The sequence below is a fragment of the Thermobia domestica genome, chromosome 2, assembly GCF_964235325.1.
Source record: "Thermobia domestica chromosome 2, izTheDome1.hap1.1, whole genome shotgun sequence".
Taxonomy (NCBI): domain Eukaryota; kingdom Metazoa; phylum Arthropoda; class Insecta; order Zygentoma; family Lepismatidae; genus Thermobia; species Thermobia domestica.
In genome coordinates, this window is record NC_137455.1 from 319,021,408 (window position 1) to 319,044,541 (window position 23,134).

General features: G+C 35.2%; 1 protein-coding gene across 3 annotated transcripts in view; it reads right to left on the minus strand.

Annotated features, from left to right (window-relative positions):
• Positions 1-23,134, minus strand: part of LOC145678648 (V-type proton ATPase 116 kDa subunit a 1-like) — a 112,616-nt gene that overhangs the window by 33,486 nt on the left and 55,996 nt on the right. For all 3 annotated transcript variants that reach the window (XM_081749015.1, XM_081749016.1, XM_081749014.1), the window contains exons 6-12: positions 18,294-18,470; positions 15,491-15,703; positions 13,917-14,067; positions 9,462-9,601; positions 5,205-5,441; positions 3,390-3,499; positions 804-928 (exon numbers count right to left, since the gene is read on the minus strand). In XM_081749015.1, the coding sequence (XP_081605141.1) occupies positions 804-928; positions 3,390-3,499; positions 5,205-5,441; positions 9,462-9,601; positions 13,917-14,067; positions 15,491-15,703; positions 18,294-18,470 (1,153 nt within the window). The remainder of the gene's footprint in view (positions 1-803; positions 929-3,389; positions 3,500-5,204; positions 5,442-9,461; positions 9,602-13,916; positions 14,068-15,490; positions 15,704-18,293; positions 18,471-23,134) is intronic.

Consider the following 23,134-nt stretch of genomic DNA (forward strand, 5'->3'; position numbering starts at 1 on the left):
TCATATCACTTGAAAGCGAAAAAGTAAAAATTATCTAAGTAACAAAGTTTATTGCGTTCCGGGGTGACCCCAGCGAAGCGGGGTGAACGCTGCTAGTTATGAATATAAACAAAATTTATATGTGAGCGGGTATGTGGAATGAGAAATAAGATCTTGTTTCTATGAAACCAACTAATGATGAAAACTCAAATTAATGTTACTCAAATGTAGATTAATATGCCTGTCAGATTTTCCAGTTTTTGCCCTACATGTTCAATAATGACCTATTTATTACATAGCATCTATTTCTGCTTAATTCTACGTGCTTACTATATGTAAAATTAAAATGCAACTAAGCTAATGCGTGTAATCACTCCCAGGCGTTATTGTACTAATACCCATAATATACGCATCCACATATATTGATGTATAACTTATTTTGCTATGTTACAGGGCTTCTGAATTTCGATTCAAAATTTCTTAGCGACAGTCTTAGTTCTTGCAGTGTTGTAAACTAACTTCTTTCTCTATACACCAATCTGAATGGTTCTTCTGAACATATAATGGGAAACTTACAAATTGCGTTTTACCTAATAGTAGTAATAAAACCAATTATACTGACAACAATTATTTACCTAACATGAATGTGTGCGTAAAGGGTAAAAACATTCCCTTCAGAATTATAATTTTTTAGAGGAACACCATATGTAAATTAAATTGTCTCACTTCGTATATTAATGCTGTTTTAGAAAAAAGAAAAATTAATGCAAGTCTTAAGTAACTGAAACACAACAGAAAACAATAAGAAAACTGTACAAACTTACCGTTTGTTGGTCCGTACATGACCCATTTGATGAACATAAGTAAACACATGTAACCGAAGAGAACAGTCAAGAAAATAATTTGAGGAATAAATTCACAAACAATGTTGATAGTCTTTTGAAAGTACCTGCAAATCGAGACAAAATGCCATATTTAATTTCAGTTATATATTAAACTATGAATTTGGCTATAATTAATAAACAATTAGAACATCAGATTAAAAATCATAGTACCATAGACTTGAAGTTCTACAACGTGCAGGCTATGCCGAACATGAAGATACTAATGAAACTAGCATCAAAGTTGAGAGAAAGAAAACTTATCTGGTGATGTGAGAACGGCAGTGAGTAAAGTACAGGATATATTATGGTTGGGAAAGAAACCATAGTTCGATGAATGTAAGCACATCATGAACACTAAAACATAAAAGAAGTAGATTACTTGAACTTTAAAATCCGAAAACTGTAAACATGGAAAGAAAGATAATAAACGTGAAACTGCTCGTACTTTCAGGAGAAAAAACAGGATAATGCAAAAGATAAGAATGATGAAATAAAAGAAAGCAGCAAAAATGAACTCACGGAGATTGAACAAAAACAAAGAGACTTAGAAAAATTTATCAGCTCAAAAACTGAATGTGTTTCAGGGTGGTAAAAGGGATATCAGTTGAGATCGAATGTCATACAGAACGGAAACGGGAACAGTTTAGATCGAATGCGGTTCAGAATAAAAGCGAAACATCAGCTTAGATCGAATGTAGTTCAGAACGGAAAACGAAACCTCAGCTTAGACGAAATGTGGTTCAGAGTGGGAACAAAATATTCTAGTTGATCCCGGGATCTATCTAGATAGACGTAAGTGGTATTTCAATGTCCTATTAACTACGCATACCAAGAGAGAAAAACGAAAAAGTACTCTCACAGATTAACAGGCTTTTCATATCAACTATTATCATAAACAAAGAACCACAAATCTCTGGGAATAGACTCTATACTAGTGTAACTATTCAAGGTGGAAGACACGAACAAATCCACAATTAATCTGCTCAAAAACTAGAAAAATGTAAAATTTCCCAGAAAATTATTAAGGAATGCAAAACATGATGATAACTTTAAGGGGACAAAACAGGCTGCAACAATTATCGAGGAATATCGCTATTACCAATCTACTACCAGATCTTGTCCAAACATTCTGATAGCACAGTCCTCTGTATGTAGATGGAAGTGATTACATCAGTGTGAATTCAGACATAACAGGTCTACAATGAACCAAATATTTTCAGAGTTTCCACCCGAACTAAATTGAATTCACTGGTTTCTTAGGATACAAAATTTTTTCAATATTAGATCAGAAAGTTTATAAAAATAATCTTTACTAACCGCACAACAAAAGAAATCGCCTGGTGCGAGACCGAAGCATGGGTGTGTCTGGAGGTGTTGCCATTATTAAACTTTGTTCTGGAATATGCTCCGAGAAAAACTAAAGATAGCAACCAGGGCCTAGAGCAGAATGACACTCACCACGATATGCCTTATGTTGATTATGTCAATTTGATAGGTGATAATATGAGGACAATAGAAAGAAATGCCAAGGGTTTATTAAACGCCTACAGGCACTTGGACTTACAAGTAGATGCAGAGAAAACTGAATACACGAAAATTCGCCATAAGCGCCATACAGCAAATTATGGATACCTTAAAATATGAAGTAATACTTTCGATAAAGTGGGCATTTCCAAATATTTGAAATGAACATTAAGAGACCAAAACCATATTCACGAACAAATTATATCGACAGAAAAAAAAGGAATTCGTATTAATTCAATCCAAATAGTTTTGTCTTCACGAATTCTGTTGAAAAATTTCAAGCATAAAATATATATATATATGAAACTATAAAATTATGTCCGCTTGCTGTATGGCTGCGAAATAGTCGCTTACTTTGAGGGAAGAACGCAGGTGAAGTATTTGAAAATAAAATCCTTATGCGAATTTTCGGTACTAGAATGAGGAACGGCAGAAATTTCATAACAAGGAATTGCATTATTAATATTCAACCTCTTGTCTATTTTTCAATTTACACGGATCCAAAGGACACAGGACAGACTCGAATAATTGTTGTATGAAATTTATTCTCTAAATGGTACAATCCGCGGCAAAAAACCTGCAACATGAGGATGTAAGTTTATTGTGAAACTACGCCTAACAGTGCAGTGAATCAACATAACGTCTAAGTGGAACGAATCACGCCAGGATAAACCTCGGCCTCCTCCCGTGCACACTTATTTTAGAGCAAAAGACTTCGTCATTTCATAATAAACTTATATGCTCATGTTGCAGGTTTTTTGCCGCGGATTGTACAAGCCTCAACACCTCAAAAAAACAACGAAGCTTTTCACAGAATTAACAATGCACATCCATGAAGGGATTAAAAGTCATGCTTTTACATTTTATAATATACAGTATTGACCTTTGTGTTTTATTATTGACGTTAGACCGTTAGGAATCTATTAGTAAGAGTCTATCTACTGTACATACAGATAAACAAAATTTTATATAGAAGGAAATTTTAAGGAACGAGTTACTTACATATGGTTCCACAAGCTAAGCATAACACCAAAGAACATTTGCATAATGCCTAAGATAATGGAAATCTTCATTTTAAAGGAGTTGTGGAAAATGATTTTGTTTTGTGCAACCTGAAATTAAAAAATTTTCATCTGATATACAAGTTTTTTTTTTTTTTTCTCCCTCAATCACACTAACTTTTAAGAAGACGAAAGGTAAGTGAATAATCTTACAAAGAATGCTCGAGGGAGTAGTAGTAATTGAGCCGTTCAGATGCCAAACCAATTAACTCCATCAAACGAGATTTTTCAGTAGTGAGCACTTTATTAACTTAGATGCAATGTATTTAAATGAGAGTGATCAGGACGTTTACGCATTCTAGTGGCAAATTGTTAAACTATGGAGTTAATCGATTTTGCCTCTGAAAAAAAAATATATTTTTTTAAGTCAAAAATGTGTAGAACTAAAAGAAAAAGGTTACTTGGTTTGGCTTCTGAATGCCTCAATTAACGCTGCCTATTTTCAAAGTCTTTTTTCTTTCGGGATTCTTGTGGTTACAAAATTACTTTCTAATTTTTCTTCATACCTTGAGAAGGTGCTTGATTATCACATTATGTAACAAGTTTTGAAGACTGACAAACTTCATTTTGTTAATTACTCTATAAAAAATTCACTTTCTATGTTTCTAATAAATAGTTTAAAGAAAGCATCAGTGAAAAATAAGTTTGTACTGAACATGTCTACATAAAATCAGCTCATTCTAATCTAATAAAAGTTTAACGAAAGAATAAATATATTTCTTGGAGCTTAGAGATACTCTCTACCTAAGAAAACAGAAGTTTATACTATATTTGGAAGAAAGAAAAAAAATAAAAATGGTTATGTAAAACTACTCTTGAATAACTGATTTAGCTCATAGGTCCTTCAAACCTAGGAGCAAAATTGTGGAAGAAAGATTGCATCAGAATGGTTTCCTTTTGGTTATATCTACGTTCACCTTATAGATTGTCTATACTAGCAAATATTATTACTACTACTAAACTCAAGCTCGTACTGAATTTAAATTCACACTGAACTCTAATTTACACATTAACTCGTCCGTCTACTACCATATGAATTTGGTGGGGTAAGTTTTATCGATCGCGATTTGATGAAATTTCCTCAGTACACTAAGCCCAAATTTAAATTTGATAGTCAATAACTCGAGAGTCTAAATACCATAATATTTCACATGAGCACTGAAATCATTGAGGTTTATCACTATACTAAGATTGGATGAGGTTCATCTATAGAATGAGATATAAGCAATATTCTTTCAGTAAGTCCAAACCTAATATTCATGTCCTACCTCTCAGGAACTAAAAAGGTTGCACATTATAATACTTCATATGTGTACTAAGCTCGAAGTTCCATAACCATCCTAATTTTGGTTACGATCGAATGAGTTTCATCATCTATCAATACACTATTTTTGTGATTTTTTTTTTTAGAGAAAAATAAAATATAGGACGAATAAAAAATAAAAATATGGAAATAGTTTATCTTTTTTCACTAAACTATCTACTTACAACATGGTAACACTATCACGTAACCCTACAACATTGAGCCAACCTGAACGTTTCTCAGCTTTTACATTTTTCTTTGTTTTCCTCTCCACTTCTTCCCCTCCCTATTGATTAAGCGTTTTAGCGGAAAGGCTCATAGTATACTTTTTTTAAATGACACGTACCCCTCCCCCCACATATTAAGAAAGTAGGTGGTGGGGGCATCATTTTTTGAAATTAGTGAATTTACCTACACATTCCTCAAAATTGTAATGTATCTATATATATTTACCTGCCAAATGGGATCGAAGCCAAGGGGATACGGCACTTGCGAAAATGCCTCTGACCCAGGATCTAATTGCAGATGTTCATTTGTATGTATAGTTGATTCATTGTATGGATTCATCCAGTACGAACCAAAGATATTTAGAGATTTTGAAAATATATCATTGTAGATAAGTCCTGTGTATATCGCAAACAATCCCATCAACAAGATGATATAACGGCCACTGAAGAAAATGTTCCAAATCTATTAAAAAGAAGCCAAGAAATTTTTTTTATATTAATTTACGAAAATATAGCAAAGTAAAGATACAAATACACCAAAACGAAGGGATTACGTAATTAGCATAAAACAGATCTGCAAACTTTGTTTCAACTGTTGATTCATAACTTCTAGGAGGATATAATAATAATAATAATAATAATAATAATAATAATAATAATAATAATCGGTGCAGTATCAGTATAGTCAGAATTCAAATATGCAGTACATTTCTATAGGAGGATAGGACACCGATACAGTATGTGCATTTTTGCAGGCAAGCAAATTTGAGTCTTTGGATTCAAATGAATACGGGGATGGCGAAATATGGTGTCACTTTTGATCTTTCCCGGAATTTTTACTCCGGTAGTTGGTCACAACTTAGATTTATATGCTGGAAAAAACTGATAATTTCTTTATTTAAAATTTGCTATTTAGCAATACACATTTCACTAGTGAGAGGGAAGCATTTTAAATTAAGCAAACGAATTCATAGGGTTGAAATTTGCTTACCTATACAAATTCACGTATGGTTTGCCATCCTTGTTTATATTTATTACACACCGTCTAAATCAAATAAAAAGCAACGATTTAATTTATATCTGGCTTAAAACAATTCATATACAACTCCGTACCACATCACATTTACTAATCTTAAAATACATATACGATGTTTTGTAAGCGCCTGCCATGTTGATAAAACTTATGTTACTTAGTTTTCTATTCTCTTCTTCTCCTCAAAGCAACTGGTGTAAAATGACTCATTATATTTCACAGTTATACCAAACACACATAATAATATCAGTATATACATTATCGTATTTACCCGATTTCAAACTGCTCGGCCTAGAATTGGTATCGTTAATATGCTAGTAAAGTAGATGGCACTCTTTATCGACGCAATAGAATTAGTTCGAAAAATATCACCAGAAGACGCCGCAAGCAAGTTCTGCCATCAGGTAGACTCAAAGTTGCCAAGTCAATGAATCATCTTCTGATTGTAGTGGATTTTAATTTTTTTTTTTTTTGCAAGAAATGCAAATTTGATAATTGTTCATGTTTGTACAAAAGTATTCACAGCAAGAAAAATAAAATTTTTTACGTACAAAGCGTATTAATTCAGCACAATTCATTAGTATTTAGCAAGAAAATATATTCCTTACGCTCTGCATGCTTCATTAAGGTTACTTTAAAGGGACAAGTTTTGCCGATAGGTGTCACTGCAGTCTTCGTATCTTTCTCATGTATTTTTTACCTTTCAAGAAAATTCACGATTTTTCTTACAAATTTCAGCCTGCAGACTTCAAATTTTTAGAGAATAACTTATTGAAGGCAACAATCCGTACCGATTTTTTATTTAGAATTTTCTTCATTGTTGAAATGAATATCCAAGCCTTTAACAACATAATTGTTTCAACAATTAAGAAAATTCTAAATAAAAAATCGGCACGGACTGTTGCCTTCGATAGGTTATGAACTTCCTTCTCTGAAAATTTGAAGTCTGTAGGTTCAAATTTGTAAGAGAAATTGTAAATTTTCGTGAAAGGTAAAAAATACATGAGAGAGATACAAAGATTGTAGTGACATCTATTGGCAGAACTTGTCCCTTTACACCAGCCTTAATATTTTTTAAGAAAGTCATTATTATTGTTCTTTTTTTTTTCGGGGGTGTCTTATAAGTATTGCGCTTACAATCTAATAAATATCGGCATGGTATTTAATACACCTTTAATATTTCATTAATGAAAATTGTACAACACAGTTGCTCGTATTGCCGTTACTGAGTTGTGAATTACTTACGAAGTTTACTTTTGTTTGAGAAGTATTTAGTACCAAAGTTACTCGTCACTGATATCTTATTTAAACCACCCGAATTTTTTCTTGATGCAAATTGCTTAATATTTCAAAATTATATTCGATGTATAATATAATATTCCATATGGAGTTGGGACAGCTCAGTGCGTTCACAGGGTTCCTACTGATCTGGAGAAATCTATTTCCCTGACCTCCCTTGACCTTTGGCAGGAAATGATCTGACTATCACGACAGATGTCGGATGACGCTGAAATATAAGTAAGGAATAAATAATGGTGAATATTTATATATGAGAACATTTATTTCATAGAGACAAGCTCATACGTACATTCCACTTTCCAACCATAAAAATTTGAGCAACGTTCCATACTGTGACCATTAATGGTTAACTGAGCTGAAATTGGTATATAATTAATGTTAGAAAAAAATATATTTTATAAAATTTCCCCTACTTTCCCTGTCTCCCTGGCCTGCATTATTTTCCCTGATTTCCCTGGCCAGTAGGACGTCTGGTGCAAAGGGTCTCTAGCTCGTTCCCAGCCCGCGCCAAGTCAGCTTTGTAGTGGAAAAACACAGTGTGTGGATTTTCTCGGGAGTTTTGTTTCCTCCCACTTCATCCATTCTATAATTATAACCTATTTCATCATCACCGTCTCATCCGTGCATAATTATAGGACGTCAAACTAACAAAATTTCATATGAGTGATCAGAGCAAGAAATATAACTAATAAATTATTGTGGCAGAGCCCATATCTCTTATTTATTTTCAAGTATATTTTAGTTAATTTCATTTTATTAAAGGTTTATATTTTGAGTTTAAGAATTGTAAAAAATAACAAAGTAACACGGAAACAATTATCAATGGCAAAACACATTACATAAACGTAGTAGTCATTGCTTTTTAAAACCTTATGTAACAATGGTATGTAGCACGCCGTCTTTAGCAAATTGTTTTGTCAGGAAATTAAAGATAAAATCTAATTAATGTCTGATCGGAAAGAATTAACAAAATTCACTCTAAGTAAATTTGTAAGATGTTTGTGAACAAACACCAGACACTTTCTCGGGTATGTTAGAATTGCCAGGAATCGTGAGTCGAAGCATTCCAAGGATTGCCAGTCGTCGACCACAATGAGGAAACAACTGCGTTTCCAAGACAAGAAAGAGCACACGCCTCTGACGTCATGCAAAACGGCGGATTCCGGCTGAGAGGAAGTTCGACAAAACCAGGAGGACCAGAGGTCTCAAGAGGAGTTGTCACGGAGAGTCGATGGAGAGTTGGAGAGTTTCCATAGAGAGTTTGTCGAAGAGAGTTCTACGTGAGAACGCGATAGTCGAGAGAATCGAAGATTGAAATTGAAAGATTTTATCAAACAGTATGTCTAGTAACGGCTTGTCTTAAGTCACGCGATTTTAACATTTAACTAGACGAACTCTAAAAGTTTATAATACGTCTTGAATAGTCATTATGCTAGCCGTTGGCAGAACTTCAAAGCATACAGCTTAGACTACAGCATGTTCATAATTCGAACCTTCGTCCCGTATAGTGGAGAGACCATCAGTGAGACACCGCTCAGCCTGTAGCCTGTCGAAAGGAAGGAATCATTGGACCAGCACCAGCAGGAGTAGCAGAGCAGAAGTAAAGAGGTATGTGCTGCTTTCTAATCATTGATCGACAGCTCAATGTTTGGTATGCGATGTTCGATCTGGCAAACTTCTGATTACCCGATTTTGCACACGACACTTACACTTACTTACACCTAATTATGAAAATACACCTGTCATTTAACTATCGAAGTTTTGAGTTGTTATTCCATTATTGAAATCCACGTAATATCATGAGTCAAACATTTACCTCTCGCATAATAGTATATTACGTACCCACTCATTGCAGATAGTGAGTGGAAGGTAACTTCTTTGGTTCACACAAACATCCCCGAATTTAGACACGAACCAGGGAGGTTGTCATTATGTTATTTTAACTGAATTCTTTTCGATGAACTTGGGCACCGCTTATTGCTAACTTTTAGCCATTTCTATTCAGTATATCAGAAGGAGTAAATTCAAAACACGAAAAAATGTACCAATTAACTAAGAGAGTGATTTGTAAAATGTTTCAAGTATAAGGAACTCAGCTTCTTCCTGGATTGTGAATAAATGACAATTCATTAAAACTAATTGTTCATTTACCTCATTGTCAGATTTCTTGGCTTGCAACGGCTTTTCTCGTAGAACCATGTAAGCTCCAAACAATGCCATAAGCACTCCGTGTCCTGAATCGCCGAACATCACAGCAAACAAAAATGGGAATGTTATGATAGTGTACGGCGCTGAAAATGAAAAGAAAATGAATCCAAAATCAAGACAAAGTACACAATGAAATCACACTTTACATTTACTAACGAGAAGTTGAACTTTCGACCATAAATGCACTGGTACTGGCTGTGTTCTTATAGTTTGGCTGTATGACTTTAGTTTAAATCACTTAACAACTACCGCAGCAATTCAGAGAATGTATTTGGCGCAGGTTAATAAATAAAATAGATACCTATCAAAAAACGACATGTCCATTTTATTAATATACAACCATCTTAAAATATCAAATTCTTTTAAAAGCCTTCGACTTTCATCTATAGCTGTTTCCATTTATGCATGAAAATATTCTAAAGAACAAGTAATATAAAACTTCTTTCACTATGATTAAGGGCACAGAACTTCTGACAAAGATCAATATTATGATTATGTAAAGTCGTTACCGGATTTAGCACCCTTTCCAGTTTAAGAAATATCGCGATCTCACCAGCGGTGTGCTTCAAGTGCAAGCCCAGTCTGTTCGCTACCGTTCTGCATTCTTTTCTACTGAAGGAGACTGCATTGAAATGGTTTATTCGAGTATGCTCTATTCTTCCTGACGAACTTGCCACAGACACACGAGTATGTTGTTTCGACGGCCCAAAGCTCGTTTCAACGAAAGAAACGTACAAAAATTCACGGGGGATGCATCAGGAAAAACAGATTGCATGGCCTCGTTTCACGTGCCATCCGCTCCATATACGCCACCGCCGACTTTGTAGACATATGACTGGACGCCCTTCCTGGAGAAAGACGATGCAAGATTTGTCGCTGCTGTATTGGGATGGAATATCACAGTGGTATAGTGGTTCCAAAATGTTAGTTTGAAAATAACCTGCATTGATTTTAGCCTTTTTGTGAACTTCGCGTAGCACAATTTTCTTACTATAGCAGTAATCAACAGCTATAAAGCCGCGTGAAAACTTTCCGCATGTTCACGTACCGTCAAAACGACCTTTGAAATCACGGATATCATAGGAGATAACTCTTTTCATCACAGTCCGATAGATACATACATTCATCGTCTGAAGTTGCTACAAAATTCCAACTGCCCCTTGCAAGATGGCGTTCGTATATCTTTCAACTCATTTTCTTCTCTGTGGTATGTGAGGAACGAAGCATATGAACTCGACCCTTATGCTTCTTTAGCCGACATAAATCTGGCGAAATTATGCGACTTATGGTCGTGATGCAATGTTATATTGCTATGGTTACTGTTTGAGACGATAGGTTCACATGTCGCCCAAGAAACATACTTTTTGTACCATACAGGGGTACGTCCAAGCTTCCGATATGTACGATACACAATATTCGACCCCCCAGTAATAGCACTGGTGCCAGTTTTGCAATTCAACACAGCTTTGTTCCCTACTTTTAAAACACGAGAACATTGTCAGGCACTATAGTTATATGGGCGTATGAGAGGATGATTTAAATTAACAAAAAACTGGCTATTTACCAATGAATCCTCCCTTAGAAAGCCTAAATACTTTTTAGGCGTTTCGGAACTTACAACTGATTTCTTCCTCAGTGGCAAGGTGAAGGGGATTAAAACGGATAGGAGGTAAAACAAGGAATACATACCACTAAATAAATAAATGTAAAGAGTCGATCCTGAGAGGGCCGCGGTGGCTCAGTGGTAGAGCGTTCACCTCTGGTGCTTGGGGTCCCGGGTTCGAACCCAGCCCCGGCCAAGTGAACTTTGTGGTGGACAAACACCGTGTGCGTGGGTTTTCTCGGGGTTCTCCCGTTTCCTCCCACTTTCTTCATTCCACCATTTCATTCATTACTCATTATCACCGTCTCCTTTAGCCTAACCGGCATAACCGTGGGACGTAAAACTCAAAGATTTCATTTTTTCATTTTCGATCCTGAGATGAACGAGCAAAGCGAAGTACAAAAAAAGAGTGGAGTGAATTAAAGAAAGCGTGGTGTCTATGTTACGCCAATATTGCCAGATTCAGAGTAGGCATCAAAGGTAGGTACCCAAGTTCTATCAATGTTGCCAATATCAAGGTTCAATGCAGATTTGTATTTATGAATAAAGAATGATTCTTTGATCTCTTTTTTTTTTTTTTCTGAACCTATTACCTTAACCTGTTTTATATTATGTGTATATTGTTTCAAATGAAGCGCCAAACCCGACATGCCCTCTTCTTGTGACTTTTTTGATCGTTTAACATATTCCTTAATTTGAGTGTTAATATTACGTTTCGTTTGGCCTACATATGAGGAGTCACATTCGAATTGAACGCGGTAAATGCCTGACTTATTTAGTGGTTCAACAACATAACTTTTGAATCCGGTGAGATGTGTGTGTAAACTTTTTGGGGGAATACTTGAAGCAGATATGTTATGCTTTGCAAGAATGCGTTGAATTTTTGTCGATAATTATGGAAAATAAGGAATTCCTATCCAAGTTTTTGCTTCTTTGGAAGTGACTGTTTTGAGGGCTTGCAACGATATGCGTGTTTGATTAAACCACTTTTGTAAAATACACAACTTATAACCGTTTTCCTGTCCTATTTTGTATAAAAACTGTATTTCGTCATTAAGATCTTTTTGACTATCACAACTTATAACCGTTTTCCTGTCCTATTTTGTATAAAAACTGTATTTCGTCATTAAGATCTTTTTGACTATCACAAATTAATAATGCTCTGCGAAACAAAGTGTATTCCTTGTCTTACACTTTTTACCTCCTATTCGTTTTAATCCCTTTCACCTTGTCACTGAGGAAGGTACCAGCTGTGAGTTCCGAAACGTCTAAACAGTGCTTAGGCTTTCCAAGGCATGATTCATTGGTAAGTGGTCACTTTTTTGTTAATTGTTAGGCACTGTTTACTCATTAGTTGTAACTACAACCAATGTCGGAACGGGCACAAATGTCTTCCCAAAGGACTGTAATTTCCGGTCATGTGACCTCCCTCCCCACCAACACCACACACGTACATAAACACCATCTTCGTTCTCTTAAGTCAACACATAGCACTTTCGAACTACTCGCAATAACTTCTCGAGTGTTTTCACGCATGCTGCTATCTATTAACGCTAGGGTCCAGGAAACACCCTGGGGCACCTACACAATCAGGAGGTAGTGCATTGTTGAACAGGGTTGTATAAAAACGCACAACACAAGATTGCGAGTGAATTCCTTACGCATTCAAACTTGCACATTATGAACGGCAAGCTGCAAGACACATTAACAATGTATTTGGAGCACGAATGACAAATGAACACACCATTTGCCGTTCGATTGTCAGATTTCATCCCGGTTATAAAACACTTGCAAAATGAGCCACGTGGACAAAGATCAACATCATTTTGTGATGAATTCGTCAGAAGATCATGGAAGAGGAGCTCGGAAAAGTATACATGTTATTGTAAAAGAGTCAGATCAACACCAAATCACTTGTTCGGCGGCTCCATGCAATCGGTAAGATGAAAATTTTGAACTCATAGGCGCGACAAAGTTGTTACCGCAAAACAAGAATCGCGTCTGAAAGTACGCAGTTCTCAGGGTGTAAGGACTAACTGGAAAGTTTCCTGCATTGAGCTGTCACTTTCGATGAAAAACTTATCTGCTATAACAACCGTATATGGTTAGGATACTGATCAACATCCAAGACTATCTTGTACAACCTTTCCACCCATAGAAAGTGTTGCTGGCATGGTGGTTTCTGGTTGGAGTGATCCATCACGTCTTTCTCAAACGACACGAAACCATCAATGCAGAATTCCAATGCAATACAGTGCTGCACACTATGAAATGAAACAGTTGAGAGACAATGCTTGTCCATATGTCGAGCAAAGGACAGTGCAGGCTCTCCGTGAGTTGCAGTATGAAGCTCTCCTCAATCACCGTATTCCCTTGTATATCTAACGCCACTTAGGCAACTCGATTACTTCTTGGAAGGGAAGACCCTTCCTAATTGGGTGGTGCAACATGTGACTGAAGCCAACTTCGCATTACAGACCCCCAAGCATTTTTCGTCATGGAATCCAATCGCTAGCTGTGTAATAACCAAAGTGTGTGGTTGTAGCTGGCAACAATTTTGGCTAAAAAGGGATTGCAATTTCTTAAGCACTCCGACAGACATTTCTTTCTCACCAACCTCATTCTCTCTAGTTTTATACAGGTAGGACTTAAAAACACTTATTATGCTAGTTGCAAAGTTAAATTCATTTTTATAAACAAAAATATTCATTTTCTACAGTCCTAGGCAAAAACAAGAACGACACTTATTTGATTGTATTTATTCAGAAAATGGACAATAACGACTTAACATTTACCTGGGTTAACTTCTCTGTAGCTCGCAACACCATACGAATCCACAAGGTTTTGAAACCCAACTGTAAATTTGTTGGTCCTATTGTAAGTTGGAGGGTTCTCGTACGTCTCCATTCGATTAAGAATTGGAGGAACGGAACTACCACTTCGCTCCTGAAACAAATTAATCATTTTTACATGTAATGAAAACAGTAAAAATAGGATTCTGAAAATTGATCAAAGTATAGTATGATTGGTTATTTATAAAAATCCCTATAATGATGTTTAGAGTAAAACTGTTGCCTAACCTTTAAAATGAACTAAGAAAATTCTTAAAACCGAACGTTGTGCAAAAATAAATTACTATTTATGTTGATACTTTGAGGACAGAACACGATTATGCACATAACGTAATGTACTGTAATTCATTATTATCCCTTTTATACTTACTAGATCCTACTTCTGTACCACGAAATAAATCTACCAATATATATATATTAAAAGTGTTCTGTGAATTATGTAATTACTGGGGGGTATGATAAACTTACAATATGCGTATGTTGGAAGCCTACAGAAATAACTGAACTTACACGTTAACAAAAGAAATAAATAAAATAAAGTATGAAAACAGCTGTCAAACGTAGAAAATTCGGTTTTAAAATTGTGAAGTAAAATACTATTTTTATGCATTGAACAAGAAAATGCAATGAACACAATTTTTATTCTAACATTAGAGGAAAAAGGCAAAAACTAAAATAAGGTTAAATAAAGCAAGAACAAGAATATTAGCCTTGACTATGCACTTAGAATTTGAGGGAATATTCGATAACTCGAATAATTTTATTTGCCAGAAACATGGGAACTTTTAAAGCTCGTATTGAATGTTACGTGTTCTATAGCATAAATTATTATTATGCCATTCAAGTTTTTTCAAGCTTCAAATAAATCTTTACACGATTACGTATAACTGGACAAATGAGTACTGTACAACGATATATTTATTTCCTGCAGGAGTAGCAACAATGTGAAATGGTGATAAAAATACGCATCAACACTGCATCTGATGAGCTAACCCGCAGCATATTTAACTTAAGTATTCACTTCTACATGATGAAATTATTGAAAGTGTTTGAAAGTTCGACTGACAGCCATAACTTTACTTATTATCTAAAGCAATATCAACTTAAATTCAATAGTGAAAAGAAAATATGACAAAGAAATACTACGCTACGATGGCACCTAATCAACAATTGATTTTGCTTTAAATTATTTTAACCTACGAAGTATGTGTAGCAGCAGAAAAGTAATATCACATCACTATGTTTTCTTCTGCTAACAGCCTGGGAATGTACTGGTCCTCTAAGTTAAATAAATCTAACAATGTTATTGACTAAAAACAAACAAACAAACAAAAACAAAAAAAGGAAATTTTCGTGATAACGTCATAGATGATATGAAACATTAAAGAATACACGTTCACATGGTTTTACATAAACCTAAATTATGAAAAGTTTGAAAATCATGAATTCAAACTTTAATTTTTCTAAAACAGTTATTTTTTTTAATGATTTGTAGTATGATTTAAAAAAATACTCACCGTTCCTCTCCTAAGGGCCAGTTGTATGGTCTCCAGATCTGCTACCGGTACCCAACATTCTGCTATCAAACATTTCTGCGTAACATCAAGATTGAATAAGTTTAGAGTATGATAAATAGCTTTGATCTTTCTAACTTTTACAAACCAGTTCTTTATATTTTTAGCAGCAGCAACGAGAACTCTGTGACGATGGTCCTGTGTTTGACCCAATACCTTTAAAAAGAAAAAACAAACAAATACTGAAATAACATGAAGGAATCAAACTGAAATACAATGAGAAGACAATGTATTTACTGCTCTATATTCCAGTGACAATTTGGCATGTGTTATCTCAACTATACAAGTTTAAAATTTTATCTAAAATCACAAAGATTTTCTGGTTAATCGAAAAGTGAGAAATAATATTGTAAAATGATTACTCGAAAAGCTTATTCTAAACAATTAACTTGAATTGGGACGTCAGTACTTTCTCATGCACGTAATTTCCAGTATCGCTGGATCCGAGACTTCATATGAAATGAAAAAAAAATTGACGTCCCACGATTATGCCGGCTAGGCTAAACGAGACGGTGATAAGAAATGAATGAAATGGTGGAATGAAGAAAGTGAGAGGAAACGGAAGAACCCCAAGGAAACCCACGCACACGGTGTTTGTTCACCACAAAGTTCACTTGGCACGAGCTGGGATCGAACCAGGGGCCCGACCTATCAGAAGTGAAAGCTCTACCAATGAGCCACCGCGGCCGCGAGACTTCATATGAGTTTGAAAAACGGGATGATCAATATTTTCCTGGCTTCCTAAGTCACATGAAGAAAACTCTCGCTCTGTTAATCTCCCTAATGGAAGTTGCCAGTCTCCCTACATGGAAATATACTTGAATTTTGACGAAGTTTTCATACAAGAGAATAAATGGAAACTGCACACGAAAACAAAGTAACAAAAGGCAATTTGAAGTGTAAAAGGATGTAGAACGAAAAAAGGAAATAAAATAGAAAAACTCCATAACGAATAATGATGGAACAGAAGTTACCAGAGATCCTAGTACATATATAGACCATTCAGCAAAATAGTTTACTGTTAAACTTCTTTTACTGTAATTATTAAAAGTAATTTTCACTAAATTATTTCATTTACCAGCAGAGCAATAGATGTATTCAAATTCACTAGCTTCCATATTTTTCAACCCTGTTACCTCCTTCAAATACCTTTATTCTTTACAATTCATAATACACTTTAACCATAATGTCGTAATCTTCCAATACACAAAATACCATCAACTTCTACTACTTATTTACACGTAACTCACTTGACATTAACCTTAATCCATGTCCTATATTCCAATCTCAAATTGTATATCCCAATTTCAATAAACAACAACAATCTACCTAGCAACACATTTACCAGATTTAACACATTAGAAAATATTAAAATTATCAATCCAAGGTACTGTTGTTTAACGTCCTCTTAAGCATTGAGGCTAAGATCCAAATCATATATACCCTAAAAACATGAAACCCAGCCTCCCGCACAAAAGACGAACGCTATCATTTGAATCTTACCAGTTGCTCGATGTATCGTTGCTGATACTGATATATGTAATATGTCAAAGAACAGTTATGTGCAATATTTAATCATTTTGTAAACAAAATTGTCATCAGCTTCCTGAAAAATGTCGCACCAATAGCAAAAGTTATTTGCACACTGACGGCACAGCCAGTGTCAAGGGACTTTGGATTTGGTTTCAGCAACATGTTTCCTTGCTCTCCTGAAAACCTGATACGCGACCTATTGCAGTAACCATGACTATGTATCTCCCTTCCACAAAAACTACACATAATTAAGCAAAAACAGACTACAAGGAACTACGTTCGTAACACAATCAGATGTTTTGTAACATATATTGGGAACCACTATTTAAAATGTAATGATTAATTTATATTATACATATATTTTACGTTACATTCCAGCCCAGTCCGTGTAAATTTTTAAAAAATGTCAAAATGATCCAATCACATTAAATCAGGCACGACAAATTATATCAATATTACCTTTGTTCTCCAAAACTTCATTAATTATACTTTTCTTTTTCGATTGTCATTGCAACGTTTTAAACAAGTAACTCTCTGCTGTTATGATAACTATAAATGCAGATTACTCCTATAAAACCAACATATACTTTAACTATTGAGATTAAATCTTATTTCTTTCTATTTAGAATCAACAACATATATATTTTTTTCTTCTTCTACACGACAGATTGTGTAATTTTAAGCACTGTTGCCCAAAATCAAGACATAAAAATAGAAGAAATTACAAAATAGATACACAATATCGTTGTAGTTTTGCCGTCCTATTATTATTTTTATTGTGTTAATAGAAAATACACAATTGATCAAGAACTTTTCTTCGTAATTTTTATTCTCAGAGCACACTGATTTGAAGGGGACTCCTATGTATTGGACATTTTGAAAAATATATACTCCTACAATAAAAAACTTTAGTCTAGCTGCTAATACTAACATACAGCAATTTTACATTTAATGTGTTATAAATAATTTTTCGAATCTCACTTTCGTTTATTTGTTTGTTCTAAACTTCATTATTGTTATTTCTAGTCAAAACATTGACTTAGAATCAGCCCAGAATCAATGTTTTTAAATGTTCTTCCATGTGTTAAAAGTAATATTAACAACATGATTTATAGATCTGACCGGGTCAAGTTTTATCGACACCAGTTCTTTTTATTTTATTTTTTAATAATATACATGTAGATAAATCACAATCACTAAAAAGCATACATACTGTATTTAAGTCTTCAATTCTAGTCATAACACCCATTGCCATTTCACGACGATCAGCGGGAGCTTCCGGACAAGGATAAAGGGTTGCACGGAATCCTTCACAGATCTTTTTCACTCGGGCTTTCAATTGGTCGCCTTGGAAGAAGATGATAAATACTGATTTGAACACCTGGTCACCCTGAAAAACACCACAAGCAAAATGTACACATTCACAGTACTGATCCAATTATTTCCAATTTATATTCCTTCACCATTCATAACGTAATCAGATAGGAAATGTCAAGAACAAATTTCTACTGTTCACTTGAAAATACTTGTCTTTTACAATGAGGAAATCTGAATTATGCAATTTATAATGTAGAAATTGATATATATATATATATATATATATATATATATATATATATATATATATATATATAAGGTAGATAGATAAATATAATTTCCTTTCTGCTTTCAGATAGAAATTATTTTTAATCGTGAAAAATTCTGAAAGTATATGCACCAAGAAGGCAGAAGCACTGAACTAAAACTATTACAATTATTTGGTATATTCCTGGAACCTGAGATAAATGCAATCTTGGCATGGAAACAAGATGCTGAAGACCTACCTTGTTCTAACTTTTCTTCGACCTGAGAAAGAGGTGTTCCTAAACTTAAAAAAGGTGTTACAACTTCATTTAAGCATATGTACAACTTAGGTTTACTTTGGTTATCGGTACCGAAAATGAATTCCAGTACGTTTACTATCCTTTCCAGAATATATACCGCGTTACTAGATAAAAGTTATTACGAGAAATGCAATCTCAGACAATTTACATAAAACCTTGAGTGTAGTTTCACATCAAAGCTTAGTATCTTACAAGGAACAGACATGAACGTGTCATCCGGACATCCGAATCAAACCTAGTCCATTCGGTAAACAAAGATATGTTCATGGACAAACAAAAAAAAAAAAAAAAAAAAGTGCCATGGACAACTAAGTCCCTGGGGCCCATTAATCCTGTTAGTATAAAGAAAATCGTAGACTCGCAGTGAAATAGGTATTGTATCAACATTGTTCATTGGAAAATCATGGTTTATAGTTCATTCTCTTCAGCATGAAACAAGCTTTCCAGAGGTGCTATGTATTGGAGGTCTATAACGTACTTAAACAGGGAAAATTGGGGGAATGTCGGGAAAATTCCCTGCAGAAATCTCTCCCATCTACTTTGGACCCCTTTGGAGTGGCCCCGGGTAAAAGCTCACAACCTAAGTGTATCTCGAAAAATACTATAGGGGATAAGAAACGACTACACAAAGTTTTGTATTGATAGATGGGATACAAGGGGTGACTGAAAAGTTTTGAGCCTAACATATAAACTGAGAATCTAGAATAGAATAATTATATGTATTAGAATAATACAACCTTGATATTCAAGTGTATCAAGCTCTTGGTTCTAAGTAATTTCTTTTGGCTTTTACAGGCTCTTGGAGTGAGTGAGTTGGCAGAAGTTGGGAAAATGGAAAAAATCGAGTACTGGTCAGTCATCAAGTATCTGCACTTAAAAGGAATGTCGGCATCTAAGATCCACCAAAATATGGTCAATATCGTAGGTGAATCTGCTCCTTCATATGTCACCATCAAAAGATGGGTACAGGAATTCAAGCGTGGTAGAGTGCTGAAGATGTGCCGAGATCTGGGAGACCACCACGGAAAACACTGGCCTGGTACTTGATATGATCATGGAAGATCACCGATTGTCAATTCGACAGATAGCAGACAAGCTGGGCATATCACAGGAGTGAGCAGATCATATTCTGAAGAATGAGCTGGTTTATCAACAGTTTCTGATCGATGGGTCTCATGTTTTCTCACTCCAGAACAAAAACTCACTAGGTACCTCCTATCTGTGGACAATTCGAAACTATTAGAACGTGATGTGGATGAGTTTCTCTGTCGATTCATCACCATGGAAGTGCTGGGTACACTAGAAACGAAACAACAATCCAAACAGCCCTCCTCCCCTATCCCAAAGAAGGAAAAGGTGATCCCCTCCGCTCGCAAAGTGATGGCCTCTGTTTTTTGGGATTCCCAAGGTGTGATATTCATTGATTATCTGCAAAGGGGTCATACCATCACAGGAAAATACTATAGTGACTAGTGACCTTTTGAGAAAACCGAGTGCAAATTCAAGAAGAAAGGCCACAAGTGATGTCCAGAGTAGGGATGGCCGGATCCTTTGGATCCAGATCTCGGATTTCGGATCTGGGTCCGGATCTCGAATCTCGGATCTGGATCCGGACCTCTAATCTCGAATCTGGATTCGGATCTCGGATCTGGGTTTGAAATTCGGATCTGGATCCGAAATCCGGATCTCAGATTTTGATTCTTATCCAAACCCACATCCCACCCAAATTATGATAAACTTGAATATCTAAAATTCGCCGAAAGTAATTTCACGAAGTCCTCACAGTGAAGAAGAGAATAGAACATTAAGAAGAATATTGGCAAGTCTATTTGTTTCCTTCATTCTACTCTAAAGATCAAATGCTTGGCTTACTTTTAAAAAAAATGATCCGGATGAGAGTTCGAATGTCGAATCTAGGTCCACTCGGTTGCAGGACCGAGATGAAATACATGCATATTATATATATATATATATATATATATATATATATATATTTATTTATTTATTTGAAACCGGAGTACAAAACTCGAATATTTAAAATTCCTCAATACGCCTATTTCATTGACAGTTAAGAAAATATAAACAGTTAAGACAAGTATTGACTAGTTTTTACGTATATTTATCTTGCTCAGTCTGCTCAAAATATCAAATGTATATTTTACAATTAGATTTAATAATTATTTAGTAAATCACAATATGAGCACCGAGAATAAACTATGAATTTTGGTGCCCCTTATCTAGATTTGAAATTTCGGATTCAGACATAGAATCAGGCTGAAATATAAATATTTGAGATCTGGAAACCGAAACGTATGCTAGTACCAAGATCGTAGCTGTTTGTACCCAGGTAATGCGAGCGGAAGACACATGCACTAATTCCGCATGTAGTTTGGGGAACACGAGAAACTAAAAACAGATAAATATTCTTTTTCAGGGGTAAGTCGCACTTTAACATGACTTTTCATGAGTGTTGTGTTCAAATATGAAAACTCTAATGGCGACTTGTTTGAAATAAAGGCCTTTTCATTTTTAACAATAAAGTTAGATACTTTCACATTGGGGAAAAATTAGCCAGACATTCCACTGATTAGGGTGCTGATTCTTATGGAAGCTTTCACTTGAACCGGAAGATTTCCTCATGTGGGTATCGGATTGCCGCAATTCACCTTGCTGAAAGACGTGGTTTATCAGGAGGTCGGCCAAGATTCATTTGAACTTAGCCTGTAGACTGCTTCTGGTCTCAATTATTCCCATATAACAATTATTCCCTTATATATAGTTGATTCGAAATGAGTTAAAATATCACTAATTGACCTTAAGGGGATAATCGTGATTTAAATATTCGTAAATCAGAAAAGATGTGAAAGTTAAGCGTTAAAGTAAATTCGATAATTCCGGAATAAAGAGATTTATATGCAACCTAATGATAGCAATAAAACTCTTTATGTAACATTTTCAAAGCTAAGATTAACAGTTATCTTCTTGAAGAGGGCTTACGGAAACATAGAATATTATAAATCCAATTATTATAAGTAGTACCTCTGACAGCCCCGCATTTCACATCACCATCGCCCTTCATCCTGACAAGTGGGCAATTCACTTACCCACAATGGCTTTTCAGGCGTTTCAGTGACATCAATATCTCAGTTTGGGTTTGGGATCATGCTTCGGTGAACCTTGACTATCACCATCAGCAGCTACTAGAGAATCAGAATTTATTTCTGTATTAGATAATGTGGGTAACTAAGGCTTTTCGTCTATAGAAGTCGGAGAGTGTATGGTATTGTGGCAGGAAATATTTGATACATAAGACTTAGATTGTCAGTATTTAGGAGCAACTTTTAAAATAATCAGTTACTTTAAATATACTACAGATTAGCCGATAAAACCCGACAGCCATAGTCGAGTGGTCTGCGGCATTAGGCTGTGGATTCTTTACTGTGAATGTCTTGGATTCAAATCCCACTTCGGGCATAGGTGTTTTTAACTGTCCTCGTTTACTTCTATGTCTGTGTGGTGTCGTAATGGTTACAGTGTAATCCGTGCAAAGCGTTCAACAGGTTAAATAATCTGATAAAAAGCTGTTACCTTTTTATATATAAAAAACAGTGGTTAGCGCGTGCCTTCGGTGCCCGTGGTCATGGGTTCAATTTCCGGAGAGGCACTCAACAATTTCGATGTTGACCCAACATCGTGAGGACAATTGGGGAGTTATCTTAAGTAAGAGGTAGCGGACTCCAGTCTAGAAAGCCGGCATTAGGGACTTCGGGTGTCGATGCGTTGACTACACCTTCCCACTTTGAACGTAAGTCCGCTGGTAGGAACCAAAGGACTGGGTGCCAAGAATTTAGTTTGGTTTAATTATCATAAATGCCTTCTTTATTATTAAATTTTATCCAATATTTTCTTTTCAACCAGTTTGCGAAATTCAGAGCTAGCTACTTGTTTTCTTTTTAATTCATGTTCATAGTTAGCACAACTAATCACAAGGAAAAACAATCTTTTCGATAAAATTCGCCTCGCGTCTTTCGTAGCTTTAAGTTTAGTTATTTTTAGCTTTTTTTTTTTTTAAGCTGAATGGCGTTTTATCACTTTCCCCTTGCTTTCCCTATTTTTTTCTGGTTTTACCTATGTTTCTTTTGCACGGACATTGCGCCTATATGCACATGCT